This window comes from Parus major, chromosome 10, assembly GCF_001522545.3.
Source record: "Parus major isolate Abel chromosome 10, Parus_major1.1, whole genome shotgun sequence".
Taxonomy (NCBI): Eukaryota; Metazoa; Chordata; class Aves; order Passeriformes; family Paridae; genus Parus; species Parus major.
This window is the reverse complement of record NC_031779.1, coordinates 18,547,195-18,570,087: the sequence shown is the minus strand read 5'-3', so window position 1 is coordinate 18,570,087 and position 22,893 is coordinate 18,547,195. Positions and strand designations below refer to the sequence as shown.

Sequence of the window (22,893 nt, the reverse complement as noted above, 5' to 3'; positions counted from 1 at the left end):
CCTGGAGAAGGGAAGGATCCAGGGAGAGCTGGGAATGTTCACCTGGAGAAGGGAAGGATCCAGGGAGAGCTCAGAGCCCCTTGCAGGGCCTGAAGGAGCTCCAGGAGAGCTGGAGAGGGATTTGGGATAAGGGATGGAGGGACAGGACACAGGGAATGGCTCCCAGTGCCAGAGGGCAGGGATAAGTGGGATACTGAGGAGGAATCCTCCCTGCCATGCTTTCCACCCTTCAGTGAGCAAAGGGCCAGCTCACCGGCGTGTTCCTAAATTTCCTGACTTTTGAGGACACAAGCCAGGTCATTAACATTATTTATAGGTTCCTGTGTATGAGTTTCCATTTGTTTGCCTGCTTAAAAACCAGTTAGGTGGAAAAAAAAAAAGCAATTCCTGGAGGTCAGTTAAAAACCCCCTCATGTCTGTGGGTCTGATGGACCCAAAGGATCAGCAGCTCCTTTCGAGGCATAACTGTTTCCTTAAATGCTTATTGTGTAAATATTTAAGCTACTTTATAAAACTTTTACAATGTACTTAGGAAGCATAAATCTCCCCAGCGGAGCACGGCAGGCCCCGGCAGCGCACGCTCAGGCGGCTCTGGGAACACAAACAGGGACATTTCCAATGCTAATGCTGCACCCAAGGGGCCCTGAGGTCACAATCTCAGGAAAATCATTACTAATCCCCTCGGCTCACCCCAAAAGGGAGCGTGGTTACGTGCTCTGAGTCATTGCTGCGGGGTGATTCGGTGGGGCTGCTCCTGAAAACAATCAGGTATTGATGGTTAGTGGGTGGTGGTGTGCATGGGGCCCTGAGGTTTTTCCTCTTCAAAGCACAGCTCTTACACTCAGATTATGTAATTCAAAAACAATCCACTGATGCTCATCCGTTTTCAGAATGAAATGTTTTGGTTTTTTTTTTTTTTTTAAAGTCAAGTCCAACTGGTCAGAGGCCAATCCTGCATCCCTCACCAGTCCAGACTGCAACCAAACCAGTGCCAGCCACCCATCCCAGCCTCTCTCCTGCTGCTTTTTGGGGAGAGGAACCTCCCAGAGGTGAAAATTCCCTGACTGACACATCTGTATCCAGGCTGGTTTCCACAGGGAAACTGAGCTTGGACACCAGCTCCAATTCTTCAAATAAATGAGACCTTATTTAATCCAGAAAATAACAATTTCCCTAAAACAGCTTCTCTGCTGTAATTCAGGTGTGTTTGAGGCAACAGCAACAAACACAGCCAGGGAAGAACTGGAAGTTTATTCCCTCTGCAAAGCACAGCTTGCTGTTGTATATGATGAAGTACATAGAAAGTCTGGAAAAAACTTGGAAGGGAGTTCAAACACTGATGTTTTAAAGATGAAAGCGTGTCCTTCGATTAAATGTTTAAATAAAAGTTTTCTGGTACTAAATCATTTAAACATTTCCACATTCCTCACATTTCTAGAAGCACCCTTGGCTTTCATTTATTGTCATAACCCAGTGCCCTCAGCAAGCCACCAGGGCCACTTGAGGCAACCTGTTTTCCAAAGGGAAAGTTCTTTCAGGATGGTAAAAAATCAGGAAGAACAGAGGAGCCTGAGTCTTATTCTCCACCCCCCATTTATTCTCCAACCCCCATCATATTTTCCTCTTTTTTTACAAGCAAATCTCCCATGCTGCACACGAGCACAGCCAGCTTCTGCTCCAAATATTGACCAGAAATTCAAAGTAACTCCACTGACTTCACTGGTTGTATTCAGACAGCTGAAAATCAACAGAAATTGGCCTGGGTGTTCAGATTATCTTTTTTAGCATCTCTTGGGCTGTTCCAGGGTGCTGTCAGTGACAAAGTCAGAATTGCTCATGGGGACACAAAGCATGGCAGTGCCTCAAACAGCCCCAAGAAGAGGAAAACCTGAATTCCTTGAGCTTTTTGAGAAGGTACAACTCATGCAACCAGCAAGCCCAAGGCTCCAGCCCAGCAATGCAAGGAAGCTCTGCCCTGGCCTCTCCCAGCTCCGCCACAAAGCTTCGAGGAACTGCAGAGAGATCCAGGATAAATGGGGATAAACCTGCCATCAGTCAATTAAGAGTGGAAATGCTGGAGAAGTTTTTACTGCAGGACAATGCAGCAGTAGCAGAGGAAGGAAAATGTGAATTTCTCCCAAGGCAGAGCTCGATAGACACAACGTGGTTTCCAAAGCCAGCAGATAACTGGGCTCGGTCACCCAGCTGATGTCCTTATTTCCTTGTAAATCCATCATTAAGGAACAAAAACAACAGCCCAGGCTGGAGGGGACATTCATGAGTCCCAATTCCTGCTCGCTGCTCCGGGATCCCTGATGGTTCCATCCCTGCTGCTCTCCACTGAACCTCTCCCCAGGAGCTCCCAGGGCTGTTTGGTTAACACGGCCCAGGATAAAACTCCCTATTTATGTTGGCACCGTTCGCTCTGAAGGCCCTAAAACCCAAATAAAGTCCGTTCCCCTCTGTGTGCATCCCCAGCTATTGACACTGCTCGGGACCCATTTGCAAATCCAAACAAACGTTGTGTAATGGGGCTGGAAAAACAATCAGGAAGGGGCTGGGGGTGTGCTCGCAGGTTCCTGCGGGGAGGAAGGGCTGGAAGGGGCGGCAGCACAGGCCAAGATTACAAGAAATTCAACTTTTACTCTGATAACAACAGGGGCTATTTTCTGCCCATGACATCACGCTCCCAACCCGCCACGAAGCGGCGGAGATGGTGCTGGTGGAAGTCACGGAGGACTTTGCTGGTTGTTCCAGTGGCCAACATCCTACAGTTCCCTCTTTGAAAAACAGACTTTTTTTTTTTTCCCCCTTTTCAAGTGCCTCACAACCACCCAAATCCTCTATCTCTGCTGGCTCAGGATAAATCACAGCATCCCAAAGCCATGGGAACAAGCTCAGACCCTCCCACCTGCACTCCCCCCGCTAGGGAATGATGGGGGCACAACTTATCTGCACTGTTTTAGCCTTGTTCTATAGAGAGAAGATAAATTGTGCCCTTCAGCTGTCTCTCTCTCCCTGCTGGTTGTAGTTAAATACCTAAAAAAACCATCTCAGACATGGACATCTGTATTAATCTGAGATTAAGTGCAGGAATTTCTGCCCAAACACCATCAAGATGGTCCAAAACATTGTTAGGTCTTTAATCACGTGCAAAAGCAACATCTCAGGAAGGGAATTCAAATCTTAAGGGTGAAGTGTCACTGCCTGGATGACTGTGGATAGGAAATGGAGCTGGAAATGGATTGTGAGAATAAATACATTGCTGTATTCTACCTGCAGACACAGAATTGACGTGTCAGTGGTGCCATTAAGCTACACCTAGACAACTGAAGGATGTTGGGGCTGGAAAAGCACAATGCTGTGGTGTGGAGAACAGGGTGAAGTTAAAACTCTTGCTCAGGAGCCCATTATTTCAGAATGAATGGTTAAAACCAAGAGCTGCCACAAACTTCTCCTGCAGTTTGAAGGACTCTGGGATGGCCCAGCCCAGAGCCCCATCCCAGCCACCACAGGGGCTCTGCTCAACACAAAAAGGGTCTCCTTTCAGTGCAATGGAGAAGGCAGAGCAACAACTCTATTTTAGCCCTGTTGCTATGAAATGTCTACAAAAATAAGCCCTGCTCGTGCCCTCCCTTAGGCACATCCCTGTCCCAGCCAGAGCCAAACTCACCTGGTTTCAGGTTTCCTGACAAACCCCGAAACATAAATACATCCCTAATTCTGCTGGGGAAGCTGAGCCAAGTTTCTGGCAGGGCTGTGCTTGGGATTGAAGCAAGGGGGGGAAAAAACCACAGTGGTTTAGACCCAAAACCAAGGCTCCCCCCTCTCCAACTTGGCAGCTCCCACTGGTTTTTATTTTGACTGAAAACTCAGGGCTCCAACACCCTGCCTGGGGAAGTGGGATTTTCAGAGCCCTGCAGGACACTCAGCTCCCTGCCTGACACTGGGCATATCTTGATGGAAATGTGCTGCAGCTCTCCAGTGCAGTGATGAGGAAATCCCAGCTTTCAATGCAGCAGAAACCCCAAAACACAGGAGGCTGTTCCTAAACCCTCCCTGCAAATCCCATCCATGCCCAGAGCCCGGCACTTGGAGGGCTGCACACACAAATATAGCTGCAGGCATCTTTCCGAGGGGAGTTTAAAAGCAGGATGTTTGGCTGAGCTGCTCTTCCCTCAAATAAACACCCACGACCTCACTCAAACGGAGAGGCACCGCTCTGGGAGCCCTGGAGTGGCTGCATTTCCAAATAGCCAGCCTTGGTTTCCCTCCCCTGGCTCTGGGAGTGCCACCAGGCTGGGTGGCACCTGGGGAGGGGAGCGATGGTCACAGCTCTCCAAGGGCCACACTGGAATTCTGGCACGTGTAGGGAAGTGTTTTCTCATCCCCCCTTTCCCACTGAGCTGCTGGGTTGAGTTAGTCAGAAAAACCCTGTTTTGGAAGCTCTGAGACGCTGAACTGGTGAGAATTTCTGCATCAGAGCTCAGGGAACGAATCCAAGGTATCCAAGCTGATGCTCCCAGTCTGGGAGTGGATCTGCATTCAACACTCCCTGTTGCCTTTTGGAGACCACCAAACCTCCAGAGTGTACATCTGCACCACTCCCAGCAGGAGCCACGGGCTCAGCCCTGTGCCACCACTAAATCCAGGATAAAGACACAGCACACTTTGGAAAAACATCTCTGCTGCCTGCTCTTCATACACCCTACACTCTACTTGAGTTTAGCCATGTGACACAAGCATTAAGCACAGCTTTAAAGGAGAAATAAGGAATAAAAGCCCTGAGATAAGCCTGTGCTGTTTCCCTCAGGTGGCTGCACTCAGCCAGGCACTGGAGAAATGCTCCTAAACCAACTTGTGCTCAGCCTCACCACTCTCCTGGGGCACTGAAGGCTGGATGTGAGCGGTTTGGTTCTTACTGCAGCTGGCACGTGGGAGTTGGTAATGCCTGAACCACTTTCATTCACTTGCCTGTCTTGGAAGCATCCCCTGAACTCCTGAAACCTTCCTGGGTGTTTGAACAGGCTGCAAAACACGAGTCCAAATCCCAGTGGAAGCTTCCTGTGCCCAACACACACCAAACACTCAGGGATGTGCACTGAGGCAGCCTGACCCACAGAGGAGCTAGAGAAACAAATAAAGCCATGTTTTAACAAGCTCTAACCCAAGCAAGGCCGTGCTGGGATGGCTGGAGGTGGCTGGGATGTGGTGGGGAGCGGGGACTCCGCGTGGCACATCCCAAATCCGAGCGGCTCCCTGTGCCCCACCCCATGGGCACACCGGCGATGCTCCGAGGTGGGACAGCTCCAAAGCCAGCCCCTAATTCCAGGGGTACAAACAGCACTGAGAGAGGACAGAGCCAGGAGGAAAAGCGTTCTGGAGGCTGGGGGAGAGCCAGGCAGCCACGACCCGCACGGTGCCAACTTCGCCCTGGCCCAGCCCCGGCGCGAGGGGAAGCGGCTTTGGAAGGCAGCTGGTTCTCATTGAGAGCCTCTGCAGCCTGCAGGGAAGGGCAGAGCGAGGAGGAGGAGGGGCCAGAGGATCGGGATTAAAATAATATTGTGTCGAAATCTCAATGAGAAGGAGAAAAGGGGGAAGAGGAGAGAAACGAGCGCTTTCTTTCCGCAAGGCAGCCCCAGGCTGATCTGGGATTATCTGCTGGCTCTCAGCAAAGTTCTGCTGCTGGATGGTTTGTCCTCGTTTCAACCTGGATTGATCCTGCTGCACACAGCCAGCCTGGGCAGCTCCTGCCCTCTGGCACTCCCACGCATGGACAATGCTCACAGAAACCTTCCCCAGCCCTCTCTGGGGCAGCCCAGGGCTCTGGGAGCTGACAGCCCTTCAGCCCTTCCATTAGCACCTTCTATTTTATGGCTTTTTCCCCCACTGTTTCTGTGTTCTAAAGGCATCGGTTCCAAATCCCGCTGGGATGTGCATGGATACACCAGGCTGGAGAGGAAAGGGCTCCTGCCCCACTCCAACAAAACCTGTGTGGTGACAGACCTGATCTAAACCCCAGGATGTGAGACAGGTTCTCTCATTTTCCCTCCTGAGATTCTATTTCTTTGGGGAGAAAAAAAGAGATTTCAAGCCAAGAATCAGCAAAATTCACAATATTATTTTTACTGTTTACCTTTTTTTGAGTACTAGCTATGATCCAACTGAACCTCTTGTGTTTGGCTTCTCACTGATAAGATCCCAGCTGAATTTTTTGGGACCAGCTACCCCTAATTCTCCAAATTCACACAGCTTTCCTCTCCCCCAGTGGAGAGGACCATTCTTGGCGCTGTACCAATGACACACACCAGCACACACAGCTCCAGCACCCGTTTCCTACAGGAATAAGCCCTGGGCATCCAGTTTCCTTCAAGGCTTTGAAAAGCCACGCTCAGCTTTTCCTTCCTGCAGGTTTAACATGAGCTGACACTTCCCAGCGAGGCAGCGGCGGAGCTCGGGGGACTGCGGAGCTCAGCACATAAAACACCCAGAGCTGCAGCCTTTGAAGCACAGCCCTTCAAAGACAGGCACATACCAAATCTACTGAGGTTTTCTACACAAACAAATTCAGCATGGCAAGAGCAAAACTAATTTGCAAAGATCTTTTAATGTTGGAAGTCTCAAATGACCGACCCTTTCAAGCACAGCTGAATTCAATCCGGCTCTGAAGGTCTGTACTGGCGATTCAACATGGAAAAGACATGGATATTTCAAAATATGTGGCTGTAATTACTGGGAATAAAGAATGACTCCAATTTTCTTGTTCCAGTGATGAAGAAGCTGCCCAGTGTGCTCCTAGTCTGTAACCTGTGAAGTGTGACTTTTTTTTTTAAGAAAACCTTATTCTGCTGACATTTCCCTTCCATTCAAATAACTCAGCAATGGGGGAAGAGCAGCTCCCTGTATTCACAGGATCTTTACCTTTGTATTCTCCCAGGAATTCCCTTGTTCTGCTGGGGCTGGAAGTCTCCTCAGTCACACACATCCCTTTGTGCAAGCACTGCAACAGGCCCGGTGCAAATGGAAGAGTCAAATGAAATTTAAATTGTGGCATTTCAAGATGAGCCAAAGCAGAAATGGGCTCGTTCTGGGGTCTGGTCCTCCACAGCAGCCAGCACCTGGCTCACTGGGGCTGGGATGTCCCCACCAGAGACAGGAGCAATCCCAGGTTAAGGTTTGAAAAGCCCTCTAAGATCAGCAGCTCCAACCATTCCACTGGTCCCCAGGTGCCACATCCCCATGGCTTTTAAATCCCCCGGGGCACGGTGGTGACAGCACAACTGCCCTGGGCTGGACAGCCCTTCTGGGGAAGGAATTTTCCTGAATATCCATCCTAAACCTCTGCTGGGACAACACCCAACGCTCCCTGCAGCACCCCTGACCTGGCACAGCCACACTGACCCAGCTTTTCCCCTGGCATCAGATCCAGGAACAGATCCAAGGTGCCATGGATGTGACTCCCATCCCGTGACCTCACCTGCAAACCCACAGGGACCCACCTGAGATGGAGCAGAGCCCCAGCCTGGGCTTGCAAACTCCAGAGCTGCCACCCAGCTCAGGCCCCAGCCATAAAACCAGCTCCACAACAGTGTTATTTATTTTTCTGGAGTCACAAATGATTTCCAGCAGCAGGAGGGTGAGGGATGCGGCGCTGGACCCGGCACCCGGCCAGTCTCATAAATGGTTGGCAGCCAGCAGAGCACCAAACCCATTTCTATTGAAATGAGCTTGTTACTACTAATTTTTACTGGCTTCCTGGTCGATTCATAAAGTTTTGTTGGGTTTTTTTTTGTGTTCTGTTGGGTTTTTTTTTTTTGCAGATCTCAGAAAGCAACTCCACGACACTTGAGGAACACTGGGGCTTGGCTTTGCCACCAAGGACTGCTCTGCACCCAGCCCAGGCACCCACAGCCTTGCTGGAAACCGTGTCTGTTTTCAGACCTTCATAAAACCTCAGCAGAAAGGCCAAAATCAAAACCTGCTGGACTCAGTTTTACTGTGATCAGAGCCGTGGCAGAACAGCTCGAGCCCTCGCTGGCAGCTGCAGATCACAATTTATAGGGAGGGATTGGGTCTGAGACATTAAACTGCCCATTTTCACATCTGCTCCTTCTCTCCACAGCTGGATACCCCGAGCTGCTGCACCAGACAAACCCAACCAGATCAAATCTTGGAGCCTGAGCTTTTTATAAGCACCAGGGACTGTTTGCTGTGAGACTTGGCAAAGCTCTGCTTACGATGAGGGGATGATCACAGAAACATGGAATGGTTTGGGTTGGAAAAGACCTTTAGGATGATCCTGTTCCACCTCCTTCCATGGGCAGGGACATCTCTCACCAGACCAGGTTCCTCCATCCAACTGGGCCTTAAACACTTCCAGGTGTTTTTGGAAGGTGTTGGTTTGGGTTATGTCACGACTTCTCTGGATTTTCAGAATGCTGGAAGATAACTTCATATAGTTCATTTTTATCTACAGCTCGCTCTAAGATTCAAAGAGCAACAAATACAAAAAAGAAAGGGGGGGAAAAAAAGTCAGGGCACAATGACTGTGTTTGCCACAGAGCTGAGGGGAGGATGCAGCAGCGCTTCCAAAGGAGCACCATTTATTCAGGAATAAGGGAAAACAGAACCACGGCAGTTCCCAGCCACCACAGCCTGTGTTTGCCTTCCCTGTGCAGGACAGGGATGCTCCCAGACCCCACAGCCTCACGCAGGGGGGGATGAATCAAGTGCCTCATTCTTCCCCGTGGACAAACTTGGCCTTTCCCGGCGCGGGATCGCACAAACGGAGCCTTGTGCGAGCGCCACGCTCAGCAACAGGAACAGGCCGGGCTTTGGGGCAGCCAGGAGGGGAAAAGAAAGGGAAGGAAGAAAAGGGATGTGCCCTGCACAGCACGTCCAGCCTCAGCAGGCAGGTGGGATAAACCCAGAGACTGCTCAGCCTTAGCACAGAAACACAATGGGTTGGGGTGGAAGGGCCTGAAAGCTCATCCCATCCCACCTTCCATGAGAGCAGGCTGCTCCAAGCCCCATCCAACACTTCCAGGGATGGGTCAGACACAATTTCTGTGCCAGGCCCTCACCCAGCACTGCAGGTTCCTCTTGTCCCTGATTAAACAGACAACAGCACTTTGCATCACCGTGTGTGAAAGCACAAAGCAGCTGGCACTTCTTTTTTTTATTTTATTATTTTTTTAAGTCTTTAACATTCTTTGGCTTCTCTCATGGAAAAATCTCAGCAAATGAAACCTTAATAAATGGAAAGAGCTGAAAAATAGCCTTTCTGCTGGCGGGTTCTGCTCATGGAATACACAGATAAAACCAACACAGTCGTGTCTCCCACCCTTCCACGGAACCACCGTGAGAAATCCTGCCTTGAGCATCCCTGGCATCAAGAGCTGCCCCTGCAGCAGCTTGAAGAGTCCCAGCTTGGAGGAACAGGCAGCCTGATCCTTCCCAGCTGCTCCAAACACTCAGGAGGAGGAGGAACATCTCCAAAGCCATAAAGGAAAGGCGCAGGAAGGGGAAGGCAGCTCTTCCAAGCCAAGCTGCAGTGGGTCCAGCTGAGCATCAGTGTCCAGCTGGGACAGCAAATGTGACACGAGGGCACTTCCCTGAATTGGCACTAGGAAGGGAGGGATGGCTCTGCTCCAGCACTTGCCCTGGGAACTGCACTTGGAGCGGCTGGGGGATGCTGCAGGACAGGAGCACGTGGGCTCCTCGAAGCCTCAGCAAAGACCTCCTGCATCCCCCAGGAACACAGAACTGCTGTGAAGGGCAAAACAAACTCTCCACACATGCCTCTCCCCTGCACTGTTGGGAATTTGACTTTTTGGCAGGTTTCATACATGGGCTTTTATAACCTGAAAGGCAAAATGCCGAGGGCAGGGAGCAGCATCCCGGCCTGTGCCTGATCCCTGCCAGACACTGCATCCCTGTGGAGAGGCAGGGACAGGTTGTATTTTGTGAGGGTTTTCAGCTCTGGGCCATCAGAGGCAACTCTTTACACATTTAAAGAATAAAATATGAAAAGAAATAAAGAGAGGGAAGCCTGGGGTGCAGGGCTGATTAAGGAGATGCTGGGGCAGGAGAAGAGCTTTGGGTTTAATTCTATTTACATCCTCTGATGCTGGTGGGTTTTTTTCCCCACGTATTTTCCCATATCCAAACCCTGGGATGAGGAACCAGCTCCTCACTGAAGGAGAAGCTTCTCTGGGGAAGGGGTGGTGGGACAGGAGCACAGTGCAGCACTACAGTGGCAGAGCTGTTTGATCCCTGCTCCAGGAGCTGCAAAGGCCATTACCAGCCAGCACCAGCAGCCCTGCAAGAGGTCAGCCAAGACAGGCATTTCCACGTGAAATGTTTTTGTTCTTACAGAAAAAAGCCACACCCAGACAGGAATCCCACAGCATCCCAAGCCCAGACCCCAGTGCTGGAGATGTTTTCCCCTCCATCTCCATTCTGCCAGCACTCTGCCCCTGGGGTGATGCCTTTTTCCAACTGAACACCCATTTTCTGGGGCTACAGAAATGCTGGAGAAGGACTTCCCACAAGGTGGGGAGGCCCTGGCACAGTTCCCCAGAGAAGCTGTGGCTGCCCCTGGATCCCTGGAAGTGTCCAGGGCCAGGTTGGAGCAGCCTGGGACAGTGGAAGGTGTCCCTGCCCACGGCAGGGGTTGAACAGGATGAGCTTTAAGCTCCCTCCCAACCCAAACCAGGATTTGATGAATCAACCAAGTGAAAGGCACAGAAAGAGCTGGGGCAGGCACCACCCAAACCCAAACCCTCAGGGAGTCCATGTCCCTCCCCCATCACCCCCCAAGCCCTGGATCCCGCTGCAGGACACGGGGCAGACTGGGAATCACAGAATCACAGCCCCACGTGCCCATCCAGGCTCCTGGAAAGCACAAAGAGCCGAGTCTCCTTTGCCAGTAAAACTGAACCTGTGGTTCCAGGGGCTGGGGACACTTCAAAGCCTGGGCAGCAGCACTGAAGGGATGGACTTTTCAGCTGTAGAGCAGAGAAGCAAACTCCACACAAACAAGCAGTGTTCCAGAGAACCAGGTTTAACCATCAGCAGCTCCCAGCGACAGGGGGGATGTTTTTTCTGAGGGTTTTTTTTTCCCTCCTCCTTCCAGTTTGCTTCTTTTTTTTTTCTTTAAAACTAAAATTTCTTACTAAAAGCCAGCCTGAGCTCCCACAGCACACAGCCCTTTTGGGTCTGAGCATCCTCCAGAGGTAAAATGCTGAGTTAGGTCTTGGAGCCCGGGAAAGGAGGTGCCTTTGATGAATAGCAAATCTCCAGACTTCAATCGCTCCAGTGAGCGCCACACATTTAATAAGTTATTTCCGTGGAAAACCTTGGTAACTCAGTTATGAATCAAGCCTATAAACACCTCTCACTCATCAAAGTGCCACAAAAAAATCTATTACTGGGACTGTGAACACAAGCCTCTCTCTACAGGTCCCCTATAAGAAGCCAAAATTCCTCCTTCAAAACATTCACCGTTTTCAAAGGTCATAAATACACTGTGTCCAGTATTCAGCAAATCCCTTTAAAAAGCAAAACACAGGCACAGGGAAAAAGGAAAAGTTCAAACAAAGCCGGATCCATCGGATCCATGCTGGTTAAAGGACACAACCAGAGCTACATCAAAGGAACTTTTACTACCTAGAAAGTCATATCCAACCCCTAATAGGGTGCAAGAATGTAATGTTTAGGCTACAAAGATTAAACTAATTTACTTTTAAGTAACTTGCTTACTTCCTGATGTTTCTTTTTTTAAGAGTGATGCCTAGGTGCTTGGAGAAGTGAGGGATGTGATTATTCTGTGATTCAAGGCCAAACATCATAACTACTCAATGAAACACAGACAAAAACATATTTTATCTGGGTGCTGTACTTTCTCCAAGAACTTCTGGGTTGAAAACATCCAGACTAGCTGTGAAAATCCATCCTGGTTCCAGGTAACAGAGGGAGAAAAAGCAACTCTCTCCTTCTCTGCTGGAATACACTGAGAACTTCAGTGTCTTGCCTGCAAGGGAAGGAGGTGTGCTCCCCACACTCCCCAAATACTGAACCTTCACTTCAGGGCATCGTCCTGCCCTGCTCCCTCATGGAAAATTCTCCTCTGGAGTTGGGGAGCTGTGTGTACACACAAACAGAGGCATCATCTGCAAAGCAGCTTTCATCTCTGCATCAGGCACGGGGCCCAATCTTGGTGAGACCAATCTTCTTCCACCCCTTGTGCAGCCTGTGCCACTCCAGGCAGATGATCCTGAGGCTCCAGCAGCCACTCTGCAGTTTCTCTCCTTCCTTCTGAACAAGGGCCAACTCCAGCTGCCCAGATTTTTTAGGGACAGCTCTGATTGTCCTCATTTCTAAAGTGTGGCCTGTTGGATGGTTATAGCAACAACAATTCTCCACCTCCCAGTCCAGGAGACACCTGCCCTCCTGTCAGACTGTTTTTGGAGGCTGCTGCACAGGATGCAAAACCTCAGAGGAACCTTCATGTCCCTCCTCAGGAGACCTTCAGCACAAACCACCTCTTCCCACCTCCAGCAAATTCCTCAGTGGTCCCTCAGCCATCATAAAATTCATTTCCCTTCCCCAGTTTCCCAGTGCTGGCTGAGCCCTGCACTACAAGCCCATAACCCAGGGGTATTTTACACAAACAGCTGTCCCTGGCTCTGGAAACACCTCTACAGCTGCACAGCCACTGCCAGAGCTCAGTCCTCCTGCCACAGCCACACAGCCACGGGTACAGGTGGCACCATGAAGGTCACTGCCACCAAAGCATGGACACCCACAGCTCTGGGGAAGCCTGCTCAGGTACAGCTCAATGCTCCAGCTGCTGGTTTGGGGCCCAACATGAGTTATCCCACAGGGTTTTTATGGAAAAACAACCACATGGAGGTAACATCTCCTTCCAGCCTTGATCCAGCGTGATTCTCTTCCACTGGCAAGTCATCTGACTTGTTTAAAATTTTTCTTCAATTGCTGTTTGCTTAATGCTCTGAGCAACTTCTTCATCTGCTTATGATTTTCCTAGGTGGAATATTCTCTGCTGGGTTACTCTGCTCATGGATGAAGCTACAGGATCAGTGACCCCTTCACCTTCTGCTCCAAAGGAATGGCTGAACTGCTCCAGGAGCTGCCACCTGAGCCCCCCACCGTGCCAAGCACAGATGGGCTGTGGAAAAACCCACTGCCCTCCATAAATCCACTGACCCTGAGGCTTTATCACCACCTCGATATAAAATAAAGGAGCACACCTGCAGCTCTGTGAAAGGGACAGCACTGAAAGCCCAGGGCTCGGCTCCCAGAGCTTCCCCACCTTCCCTTTCAGGGATTAATCCATGATTCACCCCTGCAGTTGGAGAAGCTGCCTTTGATGTCAGCCCCAGGCAGGGCCAGAAGCTGCACATCAGGGCAGGTTGTTACCCTGAAGCTCTCCCATGGGGTTCCAACATCCATGGCCATCCACAGCCATGTGGGAAAAGCACAGAATTCCTCTCTGAAGCACACTGGAAAATAGACGCAGTTTATTTCCTGTTGGCAAACTGAAACTATGGAGGAAAACTGTTTAATATAAAAACATCTGACAAAGCACCTCCAGGATGTATTTTTTTGCATCAAAGAAGTAGCTCTTGGCAACAGGCTCGTTCCTCCGACCAGGAGAGGTTTTAGCCAAACCCTGATTGTTCTAGACTGCACAGGGGAAGACAAGCCAGCAAACCTACAGTTAAATATCAAAGGAAAAAAGAAACCAAAACCATTACTGGCCCAAATAAACATCTGTCTGGGATTAAACTGGATGCACAGATATGTTGTGACTTTTTTTATTTTTTAAGGATTTCTTTCTGCAGGATTGGGGGGAAGAAGGGATGAAAAGGCTCCAGGGTCAGACCCAGCCCCCAGCCCAGAGCTGGAACTGAGACACAGCAAAGCCAGAATCCATCCTCAAAACCCAACATTTCCCCCCAGAAGAAACTGCTGCCCTATTAATGAGAAAAATACCTTTTTTTTCTATTAACAGGTAATTCCAGAATCTCTCCCCCAGCCCGGAAAGGGCAATGTTTGCCCAGTTGCCACACACACATCCGCCTGACAGATTTAATGGGCTTTTTTTTTTATTTTTCCTACTCCTAACACACAGGATCTTCATAAATTTCCTTGTTAGCATAAATCCTGCAGCCTGTTTTTTCTGGGGGGAGAGGAAGGGAGACGTTCACTTTCTCCATTCAGTGGGTTTTAAAATATGCTTCCTTAAGTTCATCCTAAATATTGCTGGAAGCAGAAAAAACCCTCTGGCTCTTGCCTGGAGCTGTGGCAGTGCCTCAGCAGGGCTGAGTCACCAGCTGGGGTGGATGTTCCTCCCTTTGCTGGTACAGGGACCCTGCTCCCCAAATCCAGTGCCCCCAGCCCCAGCACTGCCCTGCAAAAACCTCCCCATCTTCCCAGGCCTTAAAAAAAAATAAAAATAAATCAGAAATAATTTAAATAAGCTCCTGCCCATTCAGTTTGTTTCTTCTCTCTGTTAATTCCCAGCTTTCTTCATCACTATCAGTCACCCAAGCAGAACTCATCCCCCACAAGGAGCCCAGCACCTCCTGGGAATAAACTCAGGCCTGTGCTTCCACTTCCAGGTGGGAAACACCTTCCTGCTGCTTTGGAGCACGGACAGGAATTCATCCCTCATCCCTCAAACCACCAATTGAACATTTCTTCTTCAGGATGCACATTTTCAGCTACACACAGGCTCACCAGAGCTGAAACTCTTGGGAGAGTTTTAGCACATAGGAAGTGATTTCAAAGTTCAAAAAAACAAAAACAAAAAATCTATTTTTGGAGAAAATAAACCAGCATTTTCCCTGGGGATGGCCAAATCAGCACAGAGAGCTACAGGTGCAAAGCCACTTTTGCTGTCCCACCTGTCCTCTCCTCAGGACCTCCAGAATTTAAAGCCACCACTAACAAGAACTTGGGTCAACGCTCAGCATGGGGCTTTTTCAACAGGAATGGGCTATTCCATGGGTTTTAAGGAAAGGGCTGGGGAGGGAGAGCCCTGTGGGATTCAGAGGAAGGCAGGCAATCCCAAAGGCCACGGCAGCTGCTCCAGCACGTCCCCAGCACCCCAGCCCAGCGCTCCACACGCCTGGCAAGTCTAACGGGTACAGCAGCTTCCTGGCATGTGCTGGAGGAGCCAAGTCTGAGGGGAAGGGAAAAAAAAATTACTACAAATGTTCCACCAATTATGAGTCACGAGGCTGAGCTTTTGTTCCTGCCTTGCTGGATTTTGCCCTTTCCCTGGTATTTCCCCAGCTCCGGCTGGGAGCCGCGGTGACGCCAGGACTGGCCACGGCTCCGCCGGCTCCCGGGGGACAGACGGGCTCAGCCCAGGCCAGGGAACCACCTGGCTTTAAAATATCACTCCCCAAACAGCAGGTTTGCTTCAGCTCTGCTCCCCAGCAGGAATGAATCCAAGGAGGAGAAGATGGAGCTCCTCCTCGTGCTCTCACGAGCCTGGATGTGGCGCTGCTGGAGCTCAGGAGGGAATTTCAGCATCAGACACCTCCAAGGGCCTTTTCCCACCAGCCCAGACCTTCCCAGGCCATTGCACCTCACTGGGAAAACAGGAGTATCCCCATTCCAAGGGAAAAGCTGTGGCTGGACACTGATCCTTGGACAAACAACGTTGTTCCAAGGCCCAAATGGGGTATCTGGGGTATCATCCACGGATCCAGGTCATATCCACCACAACTTGTGCTTCCAGCTAGCACTGACTGCTCCTCTGAACCTCACACTGAGCCTGACACTTCTCTGAAGACTTTCCCTCTTTTTAAGGGCAATATTATAGCCATGAAAGGTTCTACTTCAAAAAGAGGGGCTGGTTTGTTTTTTTTTTAAATTTACACACACGACAGAGATCATCTTTTGCCTTCATGCTAAAGCCTCCTGTTTAGAAGTTCATCAAGCAAAGGAGTGAGAGGAGAAGAATGGCTCTCTTTGTTACACAGAATTGAATTTTGTGGTTTTAATAGGAAAAGCCTTTTTGATGATCAAAGCTGGACCAATAAATAGCAGTGGCTTGACGCTAGACCCAAAATGTACTTATTTTTGGAAGACAAGTTAAATGCACCCTGAGCTCCCTCGGTACACAAGAGGGGGCAGGGAGGACCATGTGCTTTGTGTATCACTCCCACAGGCCTACACTTCAAGCAGAGCTATTAAATGAGTTGAAACGGAGAATAAACAAACTGAAACGTGGCAGGTAGACTGGAGCCTAAGTGGGTTTTTCCCTTGTACTTCCCTGTGATGACATGTATGGGTTAACTTCAGCAGGGCTCTTATCCTCTTTCAGCAATCCTGAGCACTGGGGAAAAATAAATCACCCAGCCCCAGACTCTTATTAAAAGTTACACCATTGGAAACGGCACAGGGGGAGAGGAGGGATCCGGTTTCAGCACAATCTCGGTCACATGTTATCATTATATTGTTCAAGGAAAAGTTAAAATCTCTCTTCTCTTCCAGCAAACCCACCAGATGTCCCATAAAGACTGAGCCATGAGAGAAACTGAACCATTACATCCTCAGGAATCCCACTTTTCCAACTTGGCTGCTGGAATTAATGCCAATTATCAAGTTACAACAAAAGCCACGGGCACCGGGAGCTTTAGGGATGCACATCCAGCTCTAGGAACGTTTGTTAGGAATCACAAACACATTTATCAGAGCACAAGGCTGAATGATCTGAGTTCTGCCATCAATTGTTCCCCTGCTCTGGACACTTGGCAGCACAAGAAGAGCCCATGGGCCGGCACACGCCAGACCCGGGACGCGGCAACCACGGCCAGCACCACAGGGGCACCTGGAAGGACCAGGAGGAGGGAAAATCCCCAGAGGGAAATGTGCCACCGTGCCATGATACAGCCCCTGTGCTGTTTGAACACCCTAATTGTGTGTTTTGATTGGCCTAAACATCCTGAGGAATGCCCAAGTCTCACCAAAGTTCTCACTGAACTGACCGGGAACTCTTGCAGGGAAAGAAAATGAAGAGAAAAGCCACGACCAAGGGACCAGGACCCCAAATGTCCCAAATGTCCCCTCCCTTGACTCACAGCATCCCCCCAAGAGAGCAGCAGGTTCCATCCACGTGCTCAGCAATCCAGCAATGCAGCTCAGAGGTGTCCAAGCCCCATCCCAGCCGCCAAAGGAGGCACGTGGGGATCCACCAAAACCCACCTTTGTCTGCCTTCATCCCAGTTCTCAGACCATGAACCAGGCAAAGAAATTAAACCTGCTCCTACAGCCAGGCTCCTCCTGTCCCACCCAGTGAGCCCCCAGCCCAGGATGAGACACTGAGGAGGAAGATGTGGAATGATGGAGACACTGAGGAGGAAGATGTGGAATGATGGAGACACCAAGGAGGAAGATGTGGAATGATGGAGACACCAAGGAGGAAGATGTGGAATGATGGAGACACCAAGGAGGAAGATGTGGAATGATGGAGACACCGAGGAGGAAGATGTGGAACGATCACTGCAGCCAGAGCCCCTTGCTGAGCCAAGGAAAGCCCCAGCTCTACCTGCTGTCAGCTAAAACCACCCCAGGCCTTGCAGAGCCCCATTAAAATGAATGAAAGGTTGCAGGGTGGGGCAGAGCAAAAACCAGGACCTAATTAAGCCAAGCTTTGTTCGGGATCTTCAATGGCTCCTTAGCTGGGAGCCTGCTCATGAAAGCAGGGATTGCAGCCTGGGGCCGGGGCCCAACAGGTAACACCAGCCCGACGGACCCGGCAAGAACCACCCCACAGCCCTGGAACAGCCTCACTGTCCTGTCCCTGCCATGGAAACACTGCCCAGAGCCAGCCCCACAGCCCTGGAACAGCCTCACTGTCCTGTCCCTGCCATGGAAACACTGCCACAGCCAGCCCCACAGCACTGGAACAACTCACTGTCCTGTCCCTGCCATGGAAACACTGCCCAGAGCCAGCCCCACAGCCCTGCAACAGCCTCACTGTCCTGTCCCTGCCATGGAAACACTGCCCACAGCCCGGGATGGCTCCAGGTGGCCTCCACACGTGGCCCTGTGGCCACCTCCCAAAGTTCCCTCCCCATCCCACCAACAGCATCTTAGCACAGCGCAGGATTCTTTAAAAACCAGCTCAAACAACTGCTCTTTTTGTCCTTCTCCTCACACCCAGACACAAACCAAGAGCAGGACCAGCACCCCCGTCCCCTCCTGCTGTCCTGCCCCACCACCAAAAGCTGCCAACCTGAGAAATCTCCGGGCGTGACGTTGGGAGAGTTTGTAGCCTCTGTTTCAGTGTAAGACAACGTGGAATCTGATAGATCTAGGGGGGAAAAAAAATAATAAAAATAAATAAAAGAAAGCACTTTTAGTCCTGCTGCATTTGCCAGCGCTACGTGAGCACCCCTGGCTGCTCCACTTCCCACCACCTCCCCGAGAGAAACTCTCCACAGAGCCAGAAAGCAGAGATTAACTTTGTAGCTCCACCACGCAAATGCAAAGTTTCAATTGCCTCGACCACAAAAATAACTCCAGTTAAGTTGATCAAACAAGTAGGAACTTGGTGCTTACTGGATAAAGTTACATTAAGCCTCTAAACAAGTCAGAGTTACTATACTTAATTATCACCATTAAAATTCTTGAAGCTGTTTATTCTTGCTTCCTTCCTTCCTCTTTGCTGAAGCGAAGGAAACTTTGTTTTAACAAGTTAAGAGTCTTTGTTATTCTCTTTTGCTTACACCCCTCTAATTAAGTGCTCAACTGTTTGCTCACAGATTAACTATTATTTTTCCAATCAAACAAGCCAGTGAAGCAAATTTCAACCCCTGGCTGTTGTTTTAATAAAGTCACGTGTCGCTCACTATCATCTCTCCCTGCAGCACAAGCAGTTTTTAAAGGGAATTAACTTGCAAGGGGGAGCACAGGGAGGGACAACTCCTTTTTTTTCTTTTTTTGCCTCCACCCCTAACAAAAAGAAAAAGGAAAATAAGAAAAGCAAGCCCCCAGCAGCCAGCTTGGCCCTGCAGGATGCTCTGGTCACAGCCCTGTGGTGATGAAGGGTGCACACATGGCTGAGGCTGCTGCAGCTCCCAGCCTGGCAGGGCAGGGATTCACCTCTGGCAGCTCCTGCCTTCCCCAGGGCTGGGTGGGACAGGCAGGCACTGCTGTCCCCTCCTAGCCCTACCAAACCCCATCTGTCTCCTCCCTGCCCCACGGCAGCAAAAGCAGCTCCCCTGGTCATTAACCCCAGTAAATCACTGACCACGGGATAAAGGGAGAAAGCCCCCAGCTGCCCCGATCCCAGCAAGAAATCCAAGAGGGATGTGGGATTCCTCCCTTCCCTCCAACACTGCCCTGTCTTTGCTCCCCATTTAACTGAGCAAGAAGCAGGGCTGAGAAAGGATGGTGAGGATGCAGCTGAAAACATCTGCAGGCTGACATGCAGCACACAGGACCAGGCTGCTGGGCTCTCCAGCACCCTGCACTCCACCCCAAAGCTGCTTTCACCAGCTCTGCTTGGAAAACCTTTCATAATTCCCCAGGAAAAGTGACACCCCGTTCAGAAATGACACAGACTTTCAAAGACTTTCCATCTGTCTGTAAAGAGCAGAGGAAGGGTAATAGCTGGTTCCTGCATGGAGCAGCACAGCCAGGCCTTTATGGAAATGGCACCCAGGAGCTCCCACTCCCGCAGATTACACACGCAGACAAAACACGACGGCTGGCAACCTTTCATTACGCCTTCATTAAAAATAGAGCTTCGTATTATTTTGGAAAATATGCATGTGTCTACACGGTAATTTGGTAGGATAAACTGGCATCCATTTACTTCTTAAAACCCGTCAGCTGATGCTTGCTCAGAAATAATGAGCAGCCATAAAAGCCCGACTTGTTGGTTTTTGCCTGATGTGCCAGGTAGGGCTGTCTCAGAAGCAGCAGCGGGGCTGCACCATGAAAGGAGAACCCCAGAGATCAAAAGAGACAAAACACGTACCCAGTGGCTTTTGCTCATCATTAGGAGACAGCCGAGAGTAGGGAGGTGGTGGAGACTCTGGAGAAACAAAAGTTCAGGTTAGTGCTGTGTACCAACAAACCCTCTCACTTTCCCTTCTGGGGTAGGAACTCTTCCAAGGTTATAAACACTGGAAAACAAAACACTTGGAAGCAACTGGAGACCAAGGTTTTCCTAATTTTTGAAGAATGGGAGTTCCACCTTCAACTTTCAAAGTGGGTTTTGCTACTGAAAATGCTGCACACCCCTCTGGCCCACATCTGTGCCTGGACACCCACGGACTGAGTCACACAAAACATCAAATTGCTCCCCAGGAACCACATTTACATCATCTGCGTTGGGAGACAACCTTCCATGCCAGACTCCAACACACAGGGTGCTCCCCAAACACTTCACAAGTATTCAAAAGGAGGACTGGGTGATAAAAAGGCTCCTCTTGGCACACTGGGCTGGCACCAGAGCCAGGCTGGCTCCAGCCACCAAGTCGTGCAAGGAACTTTGCTCCATCCCAAAAGGCCTTGGCACAGAAGCAGCTCAGGAGCAGAGGCCACCGTGATCCCCCTCACCCTGAATCCATCCCACAAAAGCTCCCAGCTCAGCTTTAAGCAGCCATGTGCTCCAAGTTCAGCAAGAGCCCAGAGGTGCTTGGCTGAATCAGGTCATCCAACCAGCTCTCGCTGTTTTTGGAAGGGTCAAGAGCACGAGGAAGGTGGATGAAGGTCCTTCATCTCCAGGCCCTGATTAGAGGTGTTTCTTTTCCATAATACGACAGTGATTTCTCTTGTAACTCGCCAAAAGCGAGTGTGCAGCCAGCTGGGCTCTATCAGCACGGAGCTCAGTGACAAATTTACTGTCAAGTCCATCAGAGGCACCACACTGACCCCAGAGAAGGGAAACACGGGAGTGCCCTCAGCTCCCCCCTGGTCCCGAGTTCATCAAAAACAACCTCAGCATCCCCTGTGTGCCGGCTCTGGGGTCATCCACTGCTTCTCAGAAAAGCCTCTCCATCTCCCCTAAGGGAGCAGGGTGCTCTTAAATCCAAAAAAAATTAAAAAAAAATAAATAAAGGTGCTGATGTCCCCATGTGGATGTAACAGCTGGACCTGGCTGTGCTGGTCCCTCAGCAGGGATTCGTTCCAAGCACCCCAGAGCCCTCACAGCCCTCAGCAAACGGGGTGGGAAACAGCAGCAGGATGATCCCTGCAGGGAGCCACTTGTGGAAAAGGGCACCAAGGCCTTCTCCTGGCTCCTGGTACCAGCGCCCAGCGCGGGCGGGGTCCTGGCACAGTCACCCATTATCAAAGTGATAAGGAGCCACTTGATAACAGCTCTGCTTTCTACTACTCCCAGCACAGGGTTGGCAGCCGCTCACCGCTGGGAAAATCAGCGAGGCTGCAGGAAAGAGACTGGGAAACTTCTCCCGTTTCTAAAATAAATGCCCCGTTCCTGAAAACGCAGCTCAACTCCATCTGGAATAAAAAAGCTGCCTCCAGCCTCTAGCGACCTTCGGGAGAAGCACGCCCAGAAGAGAAGTTTCTTTGAAAGAAGTGATGCAAAGCGAGGCAGGAGCCCAGATTGCAAAAGAAATAATAAAATCCAAGTTCTTGCCAAAAAAAGGGACAGTCAGCATAGAATCAAAGGATGGTTTGGGTTGGAAGGGACCTTAAAAATCAACTCGTTCATGGGCAGGGACACCTTCCACTGTCCCAGGCTGCTCCAAGCCCCATCCAGCCTGGCCTTGGGCACTTCCAGGGATTCAGGGGCAGCCGGAGCTTCTCTGGGCACCCTGTGCCAGGGCCCCACTGCCCTCACAGGGAAAAATTCCTTCCCAATATCCCGTCTAACCCTGCCCTCTGGCAGTGGGAATCCAGCTGTCCAGTTCCTTTACACTTTTTGTACAGTATCATCTCGATTTCTGCACCTCAAACTCCAACACGTCTCTGCTCCATGTAACTATTCCCTGCTGACACAGACGCACGATCAAGTATTGCTCAAAAACCCTCAAGAAAACCAAAGCCAAGCTTTGAAAACGCTCACCTCTTCCCACGGTAAAAAAAAGAGAATCCCCCGAGAAATGCAGGAGCCCCAGATGTCCTGGCGGGTGCGGGGATCCCCGCGGCGGGGACATCCCCGCAGCCCCCCCGAAGCGCCTGCGGCTTTAAGCGGGCGGCGGTGACCGCCCGGCTCCGATACGAGCGAGCCAGGCTGGCGCCAGCGGGATGGAGCCGCCGATTATCGCCCCTGCGGCTCCCGGAGAGCGGGGAAACTCCGCGGGAAGGGAAAAAAAAAAACAATAAAGAGAAAGGGCTTTTTACGCACAACTGGAACCGCTGGTTCCGAGGGAGGGGGGGATGCCCGGAGGGGACCCCGGACCAGGCGCGTCCCCCCGGGCATCCCCGCAACGCCGCGGGGCCGGGGCAGCGCTGCTCACGAGGGTTCGGATAAAGCCAGGAAGGGGTCGGAAACCCCGAACCCCCAAATTGGTGGGTGTTTGTGGCCAGGGGGGACCCAACACGCCGCTGCTCACCTGGCCCACAGAGGCGGCTGAAGTGGTAGGGGTTGCAGCAGACCGTGGGTCCGTCGGCGACGCCGAAGCTCTGGCACTCGCAGAGGGGCTTCAGCTCGGCGGGGTGCTGCAGGTCGGGCCAGCGGAACAATTTGCCCAGGAGGAGGTGCGGGGGCGCCGCCAGGCCCCCCAGGCGCACCTCGGTGCGGGCCACGAGGACGCAGCCGCCGGGCATCCCCCCGCGGGACTCCACCGCCTCCAGCAGGCTGTCCAGCGAGCGCTCCTTCAGCCGCTTCAGCAGCGAGTAGGTGACGGCCTTCAGCTCCTGCTCCAGCACCAGCAG

The 22,893-nt window shown here is 51.0% G+C and overlaps 1 protein-coding gene across 1 annotated transcript in view; it reads right to left on the bottom strand.

The window, feature by feature from the left end:
• The window catches only part of SMAD6 (SMAD family member 6), a gene marked incomplete at its 5' end in the record, with an annotated part of 37,301 nt that extends 14,408 nt beyond the window's left edge, over positions 1–22,893 (bottom strand). Inside the window, 3 exons of the mRNA XM_015638416.3 lie at positions 18,278–18,355; positions 20,027–20,083; positions 22,572–22,893. Of these exons, the coding sequence (XP_015493902.1) occupies positions 18,278–18,355; positions 20,027–20,083; positions 22,572–22,893 (457 nt within the window). The remainder of the gene's footprint in view (positions 1–18,277; positions 18,356–20,026; positions 20,084–22,571) is intronic.